Source organism: Notechis scutatus, chromosome 2 (assembly GCF_049901735.1).
Source record: "Notechis scutatus isolate UNSWTSFEM ecotype Mainland chromosome 2, rNotScu1.2, whole genome shotgun sequence".
Taxonomy (NCBI): Eukaryota; Metazoa; Chordata; class Lepidosauria; order Squamata; family Elapidae; genus Notechis; species Notechis scutatus.
Window position 1 is genome coordinate 102,076,736 of NC_142010.1, and position 15,002 is coordinate 102,091,737.

Here is a 15,002-nt window from a genome sequence, read left to right on the forward strand (position 1 = left end):
CCTCCAATTTGTCTAATCTCACTCCATCTCCACCACATGAGTTGAAGGCTTATGTGGTGAAGCAAAAATGGCAGATCAATTAGGTAGCAACTGACTGTGACTAGCAGCATCCAAAGAAGCCCAGCAAGAAGCAAAATGGTACAGGAATAGGCAAAAGTCACAATGGAAAGTGCAACTCCATGAACTTACTGTTGAAAAAAGCAGAAAAAAAGTTGTTACACATTCACTGAAGGACAGAACTCAGTTGTGCTTCCCAAGATTGCTAAATGTGGATTCAAAATAAGACCTCCCAAAATGCATAAGGAGCCTCTGTAATGCTTGTTGTTGTTGTTGTTGTTGTTTGCAAAGTGTGGTGAGATATTACATGGATAGATCTCTCTGCAGGAGTCAGGGGCCCAGTTTCCTCAGGGGTCCAAGCTAAAATGGTCATAGAAGGCACTATACCGTCATTAGAAAGAATCGTTCAGCGGCCAATGAGAGCTAAGAAGATCCCAGCTCCTAACCACATCATCACTAAGACTGTCAATCTGGCACTCTAAACATGTATTGGAGAAGGAAGGAAGCACTTCCTTAAAATCTGTAGAGAAGATAGATCTAAACTGACTCTACAAATGGACTGGTGATGTACAGGCAGATATGTCTTCTGTGCAAGGCATTTCATACGTTTAGTGGAATATAAGGATGAGCCCACTAAAACCTCTACAAAAGCTGTCTAACATGCCTTCCAGCTGATCTTCAGCTGGAAAGCAAAAACTGACATTCAATCAACAATAATGTGCAACAATAGTGTCGCATTTAACCTTCATGAGGAGGAATAAGCCCAGTGGTCAAAAGATGAGATGAGACAAAAAATAATAATTCTAATTTAAACTATTCACCCCAGGATAGGTACCATGAAGTGACATCTGCATATATCTGTTTGGCACCAGTTGGACTTTAATTGGCTCAGCTGCCAAGAACAAGCAGAGTACAAGAGCACAGTGCTCATCCCAAAATGGATGTCTGAAATATCCTAAAAATCCCCAAGAATTGGATTCTAGCTCTCTTCTCATCATTTAGGTTGCGCCTTTATTCCATCCTTTCCAGGCCTCGAGGGAGAAGAAGATATTCTTCTCTTCTTTTTCAGAATTCCAGGATTTGTTTTCAGGGTTGGGCTGAGGGCCTGGCCTGTTATTAATTTATTAGCAAACTATTGAAGGGTTCTTTTGCAAGTGAGCCATGAAGTAGCTTCAACCAGAGCTAGTCCATTTTAATCAGTTTGTCCATGCTTTTGTTTGATGTAGCCATTGTTAGAATCAGCCATTAGCAATAGCACCTAGACACCAGAAGCCAAAGAGGCTGACCACAAATGCTTCAGTTATAGAAGTGTTAGTCTACCTGGCCTTTTGTAGCTGTGCTGAAGAATGTTGCAAGTGGGTCCATTACAACAAGGTAATATTAAACTGTGCTCAAGAATTGATCAAGAATGTTCAGGCAAAGATCCAGAAGCATAAAGTTCATCATTACTACGTTAAAAAAAAATCAGAGGTTGAAAAGCTCAGCCAATTAAGTACACTCCTTATATATGGGATGTTAGCCTAAACCTGCCATGTCTTCCATAAATTAGGAACAAGTGATAAAAGTATTTTGACAGGACATCATACTTCTCTTTAATTCTGCCCAGAAATAGTGTTGAACTGCAGTTTCCTATCTCAGGCCCGATTATTCGCTCAAATTGCGTAGGGTAAAATACAAGGCTGTCCATTCTTGGGTAAAGTCCCAAATCATATGGCTTTTCAGGGAATTCATAAAAGTTGGCAGGACCCTCTTTTGATTCTGTGGCCCTAGCCTAGATTGTCTCTCTCCATCTAACCCACCTCCTTCTTTATTTTACAACTCGCATCTTCCTATGAAACTATTCTTTTTTCCTTCAAAACCTTCCTTCGCTTTGCAGTTTCCATAACCCGAAACAAATGACACCTCGATCCAATTAAAGTGAGAAAGAGGAAAGTTCTTTTTTTCCCCCCTTCAAATCTTTTATTTTATTCAAAAATAAAAAAAAACCAAACAACCAAACCAAAGCTAAATAGCAGCATTAACATTAAAGTGAGAAAGTTCGTTCCGAAGTGCTATGGAACAAATCGAAGCACCGATGGGAGCTCTTGTTCAATACTGGGTGGTTTCTTTTATCAATCGCCAGTCGCTGCCTTTGGATTTAATCACCTCTGCTCCTTTCATAAGCGCGCGCTGCTCGTGCAAAGGCTGCTTCTCTTGGGCGATTAGCATCGAGTTGACCCGCAATTGCAGGTACAACCCGTAACAAGCCACCCATTCCGAGCCTACGCGAGCTCCCACATCCGGTCCGCAGCGCCAACGCGGGAGCCCAGGAGCGCTTGATGCGCGTGAGGGGTGTGTCCCCGCGGGCCGGCCTGAGAGGTGGCGAGGTTCGAGTTCGGCTCCTCCCGCCTGAAGACGCGGAAGTGGCAGCCTCCGGCGGAGCAGCAGCAACAACAACGGAAGGACCCAAAGAGGGACTGGGTGGGACATGGCGCCGACCGGGCTGAAGGCGGTCGTTGGCGAGAGTGAGTGTGAACGGGCCATGTGGGTCACTTAACACCTGCGGAATTCGTGGCTGTGAGCCTTTCTTGACCGGGGGGGGGGGGCGGGGGTGAGAGTAGCGCCTTCCGTTCCACGTCTCTTTTTCCCGCGAGTTTTCCCGGGGTTTATTTGTCCTACGCTTTTGGTAGCAACAGGGGCTTCTCTGATAGGAGCAGGCTTATGCGGGGGGAAGGGGGGGGGAGGAAGGGCGGGTTGACAATCCAGTCGCCTCCTCCTAACCTGCTTCTCGTGGCCCACTAAGGTCCGAATATAGAAATAGAACTTCCTCAACTCTGGTGATCGTTGTTGCTTTCATTTCTTCGTTCTTCCTGCTGCTTGCTTCTTAAATTCTTCACCTCCACGCACAACAATTTATTCTGTCTTAACTAAACCGTCAACATATTTGCAATCACTAATCATAGAGAAAAGTCCCCTCCTTATAAAGCCTTAATTTTTTTTCTTAATGTGTCCTTATTTTTTTTCCAGAGAAGTCGCACCAGATATCATTGCTGACATATTTTTAGGGTATCATGCTGTTTCCCCCGCCCCCAAAATCAAACACCCTTGCCTTTATGTCAGTGTAATTTATGCTCTACACTCTGTGGTAAATCCAAATTAGTTTAGTTTAGTTTGCATTCTCAAACTACCAGATGCAAACGTTTTATTAAAAAGTACAGCAACATAATGTTTGAGGAAAGAGCAGTTCAAAAAGTCACATGTTTTCTTCCTTAGTAAATTTGAGTCATGAGCAACATTAAGCCATGATATAGTTATTATCGACTGAGCATGTTTGGGGAACCACCACTCATAGCTTAACGTATTTGAACTAGGGCATTGTGATTTGTTTGACAAATGGTAATTTTAAAATGGGACTTTGAATACCTTCTTCCAACTCAGGTTTAAAAGTGGAAGCTTGAATTCTAAGTAAAGTATTCTCTTCTAAGTAAAGTAAAACCCTTCTCTTATTTCCCCCACAACAACAACCTTGTGAGGTAAAGGGTTGGGCTTAGAGAGAGGAAGTGACCCAAAGTCACCCAGCTGGCTTTCATAGCTGAGACAGGACTTGAACTCATAGTCTGCTGCTTTCTAGCTTGGTGCCTCAACCACTAGACTAGACCAAACTGGTTCTGTAGCTTCATAAGTTTATAAACATGCCTTTGTGCTTGGGAATTCATTTCTTCATAGTAAAATATTTAACTTCAATCTATCAGTGGCAATGGTCAACAATTGCAAGTGCAGTTGTAGGCCACTATCAGTAAGCAGCATGTACAGCTTTGAACTTTTCTTATATATGCCCTTAATATGTCTTTGTTGCCATATGATGTTATTTAGCACCTGGCTACACTAGTGCAGCCTCAAGCCCTAAAACCTTTTGATCTTCCTTATAAGACCGTACTTCTTGCCCTGCAATAAATCCTGAAACCTAATAATGGTTTCAGTAGTTCTCCAGAATCCTGTTTCAACAGGATCCATGCATGGGATGTATTCAGCTCTGTTCAGCTATTGAGCTAGGAAAAGTACTGATTAAACCAACCTGATGTTTCCCAAATATACTGATGAAATATATAATTTTAGAAATTATCATTCCAACACATAGGAAGGGAACAGGCTAGGTAAGACAGAAACATTGTAAAACATTGTAGTAGGAATTGATTAATGTTAAATACTTATTCATGTTTTGTTGATCATTAATGTGTTCTGTCTAGTTCTACTGACTGATCTCATTTTAATGAGGATTTGTGACACCTCACTTCTAGTATAGTTGAAACAAAATGACTTCCCCTCCATCACCATAATATATCCAACCAATCATAGATGGGGTAAAGGAGTAAAATGTCAAAATGTTATTTAATTCTAGTATTCAAAGTAATGCTTGCACTCCAGAGTTTTTGAATTTTAGTACTCTAGTTAACCTTCTATTAGTTGATCCCCAAAGAACAAGAAAAGGGAAATCAAATTTAATTTCTACAGATAAAAAAAGATTATATTCTATGGCCATACGATATATAGCTATTTGGTATGTTTATTGTAAATGTAACATGTCTGATAGAAAACATAACATTATTATCATCATCATCTCTTTTATACATTAAACATGAAACTCAGTCAACTGAACATTTAAAAATGTATCACACATATCATTGACTGGCTCTGATGGGTTGCTGCCAGCATCCTAGGTATCAACCAAGTATCTTCTTAAAATGTATGTTGCTCCGAGTCTTTTGCAGCTCTGCTGGCTGGCACTACAGCAGCTGCAACTTCTTGATGTATTTTGCAAAATTCTTGGACTTGGTACCAATTATTATTATTATTATTGTTATTGTTATTATTATTATTATTATTATTATTATTATTATTATTTGCATACCCTGAAAATTTTGACATTTGTTTTTGAGACAGTAGAAAGGCTAGTACGTTGCTGTTATACTAGACTTAAGAATAAATAAATATTCTGGCTCATGTATCATAAAGAGTTGGATTTTAATTGCTAGTATTTTACAATCCAAAGTATCTTTTCCCTTTCAGCATTATTCTACAGTTAATGGCCATTTTAAAGATCAGGATCTTCAGTTAACAAAAGAGGAATATTCCAATTTTGTTGCGGATTCAGGATATACCCCAAATACAGAGGAGGAAAATAACCCACTCATATTCTGTTCCAGACATTATGCCTGAAAATATTCTGCATGTTTTATCTGTATATGAGGAGATTAATTTTAAAAAGTTATTGGAGGAATTTATGCCTTGAAGTAAATATTGTAGCATTTTTTGCAATCTTATTGAATATTTGATTTAAAAGATAACTAATACAAAGTAAAAAGGAATGACAGAATAAATGCAGAAAAGAAAGAAAAATATGCAGAAAGAAAAGAATATAGTAAAGAAAAGGAAAAATATATAAATTATCTCCCCCTTCGTAACAAGTATAACTATTTTAGTAACTTATCACTTTCCCTTAAAATACAATAAATGATCTCTGCTTTCTAAATCTCATTTTCTAGTCTTTAAAACTTAAAACTTGTTTGCTCTGGTTCTTTAAATTTCCTAATTTGGAAAGATTGTGAGAATAATGTCTCCAATTAATGTCTGCTAAGCCTTCATTCTTCTAGAGCAGTGGTTCCCAACCTTTTTTTCGCCCCGCACCCCTAAAGAAATTTCATTCGAACCTCGCACCCCCTGAAATTTATATTTTGCTCAGTTAAGTTAATCGATTGCAAAAGAAAATAAAAATGCCAACATATAGCCAATATCCTATTATTTACCTGGACTTTTCTCGCACCCCCTGGAATATTGTCTCTCACCCCCAGGGGGTGCGAGCACCCCAGGTTGGGAACCCCTGTTCTAGAGCTTTATTTTAATTCTAGACCACAGAAAGGAAGGGTGGGACATGAAACACCCACAAACTGAAGAGTGGTTTCCACTAGTCCCTTGTTTGCTTGGAATTGTCTTATCTTCCTTTGTAAATGAAAACCTGAATTCAGGGCTGTCACTTATTCTCCTTTTCATTACCATTAAGTAGACCTGTTCAAAGGATGTCTATGAATGGGGGAGGGGGGGGACTTACCTTCATCAGACTGTGAAAAAATAATTAGTTCAGAAGTCACACACTGTTACTTGATATATATTGCATTCTGTTCTTGGTAGCATCATGTTCAAGGTTGAGTAAAGATACACATATCCATTTGTACCTAGTTGAAAATGTTAGCTGATGTTTGGTACAGTGTAGTGAAGTCAGCCTTCTTCTCTAAACTGCCCAGAGGCATGCAAATATGATGGTTTGGGGTATAGAAATTTAACAAATAAATAAAAAATAAAGGCACCAAGCTACTAACCAGGAAACTGAGTTCTAGTTTGACCTTAGGCATGAAAACTGGCTGAGTAACTTGGGGCTATTTATTCTCTCTCTGTCCAACTCACATCATATGGTCATTGTTGCAAGAAAAATAGGAGGAAGAAATATTAGGTATGTTCGCCATCTTGAATTGTTTCTAAAAATATTAAAGGCAAAATGAAAACATTCTAAAAATATCTTATCTAAATGACATTTACCTGCATTGATATAACAAACTGTAAAGATGTACAGCCTAAAGCTGCATGCAGGATTTAGTTCCAGAGCCCTTCAAATATTGTTAAGAAATTGTAATTTTTAATGTGATGGAAGTGAAAAACAATTAAATATATTATAAGAAACTAATTATCTATTAACTATATCTAATGCAAATAAAATCAATTCAAATTTAGATTCTGCTCTGATTCCACTCCCAGCATGCCTGGGTAAAATGACCCTATCCTATAGCATGATTTACTTACTATAATCCCCACAACATAATAAGACAACTGATATGCTTCATACAATTTATATTTGGCTAAAGACTACATTTCAGAATATACCATTTCAATGGGAAAATCAACGAGATATGCTAAGCAAATGTTATCTCCCAGTTTATGCAGTAGATAAGCATCTAAGAGTGTGTATATAGAGAGAAAGAGAACGAAGAGAGAGAAGGGGGACCAAATGAAATACATCTAAACTGTTGTGTGATTATAGGAATCAACTCTGGTGAGGTTGTCTTTTTCTTCTTTGGCATAGCATAGCTGTGGGGTGAAAATCAAGTGCTTTTATGTCCATTTGATAACTTAGTTTTTCATTTATTGACTTATTTGATAGATTTCCTAGAGGTCCTTTCCTCCAGGAGCTTATGGTAGTGAACATAGAACACCCTTCCCCAATTTCACCTCCACCATTCTGTAAGGTAGGTTCAGCTGGAGAGAAAAAAAGGGGGAGAAAACCCAAATCACCCAGTGGGCTTCTGTGGTTTGGGTTTCTCCTGTCCTAGTCTTAGGCAAAGTTAACTCAACTGTAGTCAAATTATGTGACCCAGATTCATATTCCAAGATAGGAAGATGGCTTCTTTTTTTTCAACAAATTTAACAACCCTTTAGAATTCATGTGAAGTGCTAAATTGGGACTGATGGAAAGTTGGAGAAAAGAGTTTCCAATCCCATTATAGCTCAAGTTAAGGGAATGAAAAAGAAACATAAATGAGTTCAAGTCCCAGTGCAACTTGTTCCTATATTCATCATTGTTGAACATTTTGAACAAGTAGTATTTTTAGCCTAAAGAACAAAATGCTTTTCTATCTATTTATAAACGTCATAGGCACTCAAAATGTTTGTGAAAGACTTTTGTGACTTTCTTGCTTTCTAGCCAAAATATATTTATACATTATGATAGCCACAATTGGGCTGTGTACAGTGAGATGCTGCCCTTAAATGTGAAAAAACTGCATTCCTTGTTTCCTATTCCTATAAGTAAAAAATAGGACAAAGATGGAGCCTAACCTAACCCTAACTCTAACCCTAAAGCCAGAGTGGTGGCTGATGTCTTTTTAATAAGGAATTAAAGTATTACCAGTTATGCCTGTTTGATGGGACTTGAACCCACAGTTCTAATATTGGCTCCAGAATTAAAATAGGAAGTCGGCAAAGTAGAGATAAATGAAGAGGATGAAGAAGAGGATCCCAAGGCATTTTGCTGTCTGATTCAGAGGAAAGGTTCTTTCCCTTCTATGTATTGGAGCTGATCCAATCATCAATCCAGAATTAACATTTGGGAAGTGATAACTTGATTATTTATTACCTTAGATATTTTTTTTTCTTTTTATGACCCTGGGATCTCTTGCATTGGGTTGGAGTCTGGGTGACTGAATGGAACTGAGCGTTTACTGGCCAGATGCACTTACTGGCACCTATGCAGAGTTCACAGCAGATATTTTCTCTTTATGCTCTGATAGAGAAACATCTGTCCCTTAAACTTCCAACCTTCTGAGTGGGAGGCAAGTGTCTTTACCTCTTGGCCACTGTGCCACTCATTTATTACCATATAAACTCGTCTAGAATTCCATCCGTAGGTGAACCAACCCTCAAATTTTTAACTAAAATATCATGAAAAATGCACTACCCACAGATAATCTAAGCCTTAAATTTTTTGTATATTTTAATTTTTACAATGGGTTTTTCCATGTGTTTTCTGGCCAGAGCCTAGGGCGATTTGTGCTTGTTTGCTAATATCTTTTTTGCAAATTAACAATAGTACAAAGAGGTTGTAAAATGCAATGTTAGTGAATGTTAAGCTGGAAGATTTAATAGTGAATATTTTCAAGTGCTTAGAATGCTTAAATTATTTTTTAGAATTTAGAACTAATAAATGTTTTTACCTGTTGATTTAAAAGAAATAGTGAAAGTTGCAAATCCAGTATATTTTCATGATTGCACTTCGATGAAGAATCTTAGTTTCAGTTCCCATCTGATCCTGCAGCTATTCACAGTCAAAACTTCTGTTTTAGCCAAACCCATCCCCATATGGCTATGTGATGAAGATCAAATATTCAGAGATTTCCATGTACATTACTTTGGACTTCTTAAGGAAATGCAGGCTATGATTATAGGAAATAACATAAAATATGGAAACCAGACTTGATACCACATTGCCTGCCTGATAACTCAGATTGGTTCAAAATGATTTTTTTTCATTAAATGAAATTATATAAAAGTTTTTCAAGAGCTTTTATCAGTTGCAATGTTGAAGGGGATGGCTGTACAAGAGTGAATGGATAGGTGTGAATCATTTCCTGCTAGAGAACTTCTTAAGGACAAAAGCAGATGAGCCTGGGAAGATGAGAGCACTTATATACTGAATTAAGAGATCAGGTGATAGAAAAATAATTCAATAGTTTGTCATCTACCTTGTTGAAAACTCCATGGGAATACTATTTTAATATGCCTTCATAATGTATCTTAGATAGAAATATGGTTTTACTTTACTATTGGTTTTACATTTAGTTTTACTTTACTATTTCTTCAAACAGTACTCAGTGTAACCATTACATCTATTTTCTTTCTAAACAATTTTTCAAAATTTCATTTGTATTTTTATTGTGTTTAATTTTATTATATTTTATTCAAATTTGCATTCCTCCCTTTTTTTCTTTAGTTCAACTTCTTTATTTGTATGTAATTGCTTTGAGGGAAGGGAATGTGAATATGACAGAAATTGAGATTCTTATGTCAATTTTAGAAGCACTATAACAAACTGGATTCCACATCAGAACAGAAATAATACATTGTTTTGAGACGGTTATAAAGGGTACAGAAAATGGCCTTGATGAACACAGGGAAGATTAATTTCCAAGGCAATGGTCAGATAGACATGGCTTGAGCCCATACCAAAAAAAAATTACACAAACTTTGACACATTAGGATGGCCTTCATATAGGACCATCCCAATTCACATGAAGATAAACAAGCACATTCAGACTTGCAGGTTTCTGTTACTATAGCTATTCTAATAATAGCTTTAGGTCCACAGAGTGTCTGTTTCTTAGTGTCTGGTCTATTTTATAGGCTGACGGGCTAAGCTTGTAGTGTGAAAAATGGGTAATTTCAGTCTTCTCTCACAGAATCCCTCTCAGTCTACACATCCTAGAATCACATTCTTGGGTGCAGAACCGTTCCTATCATCTATCTTCCAAGGGGATGTCTTTATGCTTCCTTAATCCTATAGGCCTCAACAGCCTGTACATATTATTGATAAGTAGGAAGAAAAAATATGATACAATAAAAATCCATAGTGTTGAGGCATATGGCTAGGAAAAACACACAGACATACAGGACCCTCCCCTTTGGGAGATGAATCAAAGTCACAAGGTATATACAGAATTAATTTTTATTTAAAGAAAAAAATAGAAAATATCTAGATGAAATATTCACTGGCACACGGGGTAAAATATTATTGTTATTTAAATTACAATTCATGACCTCAAAGGATCTCCCATAGAATACTACAATGGTGAACATAATATTCAGGACCGACACCCAATAATATTGGTTTGTTTCTAATTTAGAGGAACTTTCCTGTAAAAAGATTCAAAGCTGGTTAAAAGAGCACAATTTATTGAGCATATACAAAAATAATGTAGTTGAGGTAATAATCACCAGACACTTTACAGTGCACTTAAAAAACACAGAGAAAGAAATTTTATACAATATTTCTAACTAAATTGGTTGTGTTTTTTTTGCCTATCCTTTTAAAGAAAGCTGCTTTTTGTGAAACAGATTTCCTTCTGTTTCAGTCTAGAAGAGTCCAGTCAATTATTTTGAAGGCTGCTGGGGAAATGGAGAAGGCCTCCATTTTCTCAGTCTGAATTCTATCTTCTCTCTGTGTTTTACAGAGACAACCTTTTTTTTTTCTCCACAGAAAGCAAGAGCATGGTGACCTCACTTTGTAGGTAGCCCAGGGCATGTAACTGTCTTTCATGCAGATGTAGATTTCACGTCCAAGATTTATGTCAGAGCCTGTCCAGCAAGAAAGACTAGCAAATGGGCCACACTCTTGAGTGGAATGTTTGTTTTAGAAAATAACTATACCTAGCCAGGGATCCTTTAGCTTGAGAGTTGCCAGATCTGAGGTCTAAGTGATCTAGAACTATATAGTAGTAGCAATGAATAGACTGATAATATGTTTTGAGGAGTTTTACAAAATCTTTCCACTCACATGTAAAAGAGTCAGAGTGTCACTTTAGGAAGTAACAATACAGTATGTATAGATGGTCCTTAACTTACCACCACAACTGGGAGCAGAAATTCCACTGCTAAGCAAGGTGGTCATTAAGTGAGTTACGCCTAATTTTACAACCTTATTTGATACAGTTAAATAAATCCAGCTTCCTGGATTTTTGGTTATTGCATTTGAATGACTAAAATCAATCGGGTGGTTGTTTAAAAGTTTTTAAAATGGCACCACTTTTAGAAGTATTGAAGATGGAACTTAAAAAGTATAAAGAAGATGCACAAGAAGGAAGAAGCTCTTTTGGCTTCGTATTTCAATTTTTAGAAATGGAGATTTGGAACTATGAGAGACAAGAAACGCCTGCAGAACAAGAAGACTGGGACAATGAAGAAGCCATCTTTAATGAACAAGTAATTTTATGTGGGGAAGAAAAAGGAAAGGGGGGAAAGAGAATGAATAGTTTAAGATTTAAAAAAACAACCAAAGAAAAGAAAATAGTTTGAAAAACAAATATAATATTGGAAAGCAACAGAAGAGGGGAATACAGAAGAGAGAAATAGAACTAGAGAGACAAGGGGGTAAAAAGGGGAGGGAGAAGAAAAGAGGGAAGAAGGAAAGGAAAAGAAGTTACAAAGGACAGAAACAAGATATGGAGAAACGGGCCTATTTAGAGATAATGGGTGAAAATTTAATTGAAAAAGGGATTCTGTAAAGGTACATAAGATTGCATTATATTAGAAATAGAAATAACTTTAGAAAATTGGAAACAATGTATGATTAAAATGAGGGATAAAATAGTTCGTGTAATTTAGTGAAATGTTTGTTAATAAAATAAGTGAAATAAAATAAATGAGAAAATTGAATTTGGAAGGGACGGGAACATTTTAATTAGTTAATGTTTTATAAAATATAAGTGAAGAGGAATGGGGGGGGGAAATTAATTATGGAAAGCTTATAACTGTTCCCAAAGAAGTATGATATTTAATTGAAAAGTAATGTTAAAGAAGTTAAGATTTTAATGAACATTAATATTAATGATAGAACTGAATTGGAATGGAATGAGTTGTTTTAATTACATATATTTATAATCTTTTTTTAAGAATATAGTGTGCATTTTAAGAATGTACCAAGCAGAATTCGAATGGAAGTTATGTTATATTGAATGTTATAACTTTAAGGTATATATTGAAGCTTAAATAAGAGTTAAATGGATAAAACTAAAAGATATAAAGGTGTCATACTCCAATTAGTAATTACAGGAGAAAATTTGTTTAATGAGCAAAGGTAATATGAAATTGAAACAGGACAGACAAAAAGTATAAATATAATGATTTGAATTGAGATGAGATAATCAAAATAAAATTGAGAAAATTAAAAGAGGGGAAAAGCTATGTAGAAAATATAAAATAGCAATAAGATATGGAACAGAATATAAAAATGAGCATGAAATTGAATTTGTGTCTGTACGAAGAAGTGTAACCCGGGACCATGCTACTTTCAAACAAGATGTTTTATTTGTATTATGTGTTGTTGTTTTTTTGTGAAAACTCAAATAAAATTTACAAAAAAAATAAAATAAAATAAATCCAGCTTCCCTTTTGACTTTGTCTGTCAGAAGCTGGCTGAGATCGCAATTGACTCCCAAATGTCTCCAAAATGCTGGAACTATCATAAACACATGCCAGTTTCCAAGTGCCCAAATTTTGATCACATGGCAACTGAGACACCACAGCGATCATAAGTGCGAGGAGTAGTCATAAGTCACTTTTTTCAGTGCTTTCCTAACTTTGAATCGGCACTAAACAAATGGTCATAAATCAATAACTACTTGTGATGCTTATTCATGAATTTTAATAGTGTTTCCTCCCCCCTCTTCCAATTTCTGGTACTGTAGATTGACTTGCAACGTGCCAATGTAGAAGCCAACTTTCTCCCTGCAATCTTCCCCACATATACAGCAAAAGGGAAAACCAGCAGGTATTCAAGGGAGGCAGGGAGGAAGAAAGATTTTCGATGCAAAAAGTAATAAAAAGGGTTCTTTGGTTATATGTGGGACAAGAAAAAGATGGTAAGGAGCTTGAAGGGGAAATTCAATGAAGGGTAGCTAAAGGAACTTGGTATAGGTAGTCCTTGCTTAATTCTTAAGGTCTACTAGCTGCTATTACGTCCAAAGAAACCTTTTTATTACTTTTTGCATTCCTAGCAAGCTTTAGCTTATGATCAACTTAGCCTTCCTGACCCAATTCTTGCAGATTTAAAACCATTTCCTGATATGCTGCTGCTGTAATATGCCCTTTATCCATTTTCTAAACTTGTCCCTCTTGTTTTTTTGGTCCATCAAAGAGGTCTTCTTGTAACCACACAGGTCTCATCAGGTATCTCCCTTCACCATTCCAACCCTCACCAACTGATTTGGTATTGTTTGTATTTGAGTCTTAATTATTTTGTTTTTCAAAATTTCCCAACTCACCTGAACAGTTTTTCCCTTTAGGATGTTCAACCTTCCTACTTTTTCTTTTTAACTTGTTGAACTCAGTTCTGTTGAAATCTATAATGCCTTCCAAGGATTAGTATTAAGCCTTCCCTGTTAGTATTAAGTCCAATATAGTTGATCTTCTAATTGGTCCTTTTGAACTTTGAAGTTGCCTGCAAAGCATATCAAGAATCTATTGGATCTATTATTATTTTTTATTTACTTAAAAGACTGATATAGACACACATCTTGCATACTATAATTCTGGGCAGCTTATGGAACAACAATAAAAACTATAAAAACAGAAAAAAATCCAACCTCACAAAGTTAATGCACATTCATATTCTATTGAAGTGGCTGCAGCCTTGCTTTGCTCTAGTGTTTCCCAACCTCAGCCCTTTTAAAATGGATGGACTTCAGCTCCCAGAATTCCACAGCCAGTGCCTGCTGGCTGGGGAATTCTGGACATTTAAATTCACCCATCTTAAGGGGCCTGAGGCTGAGAAACACTGCTCTACTCAATTCTTGCAGGAGTCTCAGTTGCCACAAAGTTTGATTCCCAGTTGATGTCAGGGCAGTTAAATTCCCCTACTCTCAAAGTGATGCCTTTCCTTAGATACCTTGGTTATCTCATTTGGGAACACTTTTGTCTGTATCTTCTGTTTGGTTGAGTGTCCCGAAGCCCATACCAATAATGTCACTTTTGTTTTTTTCTTCTTAATACCCACCCAGGCACTTTCAATGGGTTTTTCATCATTTCATTCTCTACATATAATGAAGCTCCAGCTCTCAATTTGTTGGGCCTGTTTTCTTTTGAATAAATTATATCCTTCCAGTACAGGCAATCCTCAACTTCAGACCATAATTGGAACTGGAAAGCAGTCATAAAATGCCTGGTCATAAATCAAGGACTGTGCTGAACTGTATTCTAGTCATGAGATCTTTCCCACCATTGATTGGCAATCAATCAATGGATTTATGCCTAAAACAGTACACAGCCTTATGATAACTTAAGCATCTGATGAAAGGATTTTATCTTCTGCTTTATATAGTCAACCGCTAGATAAATTATGTTAATCTTTTGTTAAATAAATCAACCCAGACTTCTTTGTTCCAGGTTCAAATTCATGCTTTAGTTTTATTTTGTTTAATCTGAAGATTTTTTGCAAGTAGCTGTTTTGCATTGGAAAATGTCATATGGAGCCGGCTATACTCAGTCAGAGGTCAGGCACTGAAATCCTTCAGTTTATCTTGTTGCAACCACTTTTTAGAGCTTGTTTTACATTCTCTGGTTGTTGCTGCAATTTACCAAACCAGTTTTACCAGTTCTTTTTTTTTAAATTTCTATCTGTCCTGTTAGAATAAGCGTGTATAAGAGAGAGG

The 15,002-nt window shown here is 36.6% G+C and overlaps 1 protein-coding gene across 1 annotated transcript in view; it reads left to right on the plus strand.

Annotated features, from left to right (window-relative positions):
• Positions 1-2,453: 2,453 nt before the first annotated feature.
• Positions 2,454-15,002, plus strand: part of STXBP2 (syntaxin binding protein 2) — a 32,770-nt gene continuing 20,221 nt past the window's right edge. Inside the window, exon 1 of the mRNA XM_026676943.2 lies at positions 2,454-2,561. Within this exon, the coding sequence (XP_026532728.1) occupies positions 2,525-2,561 (37 nt within the window). The 5' untranslated portion in view covers positions 2,454-2,524. The remainder of the gene's footprint in view (positions 2,562-15,002) is intronic.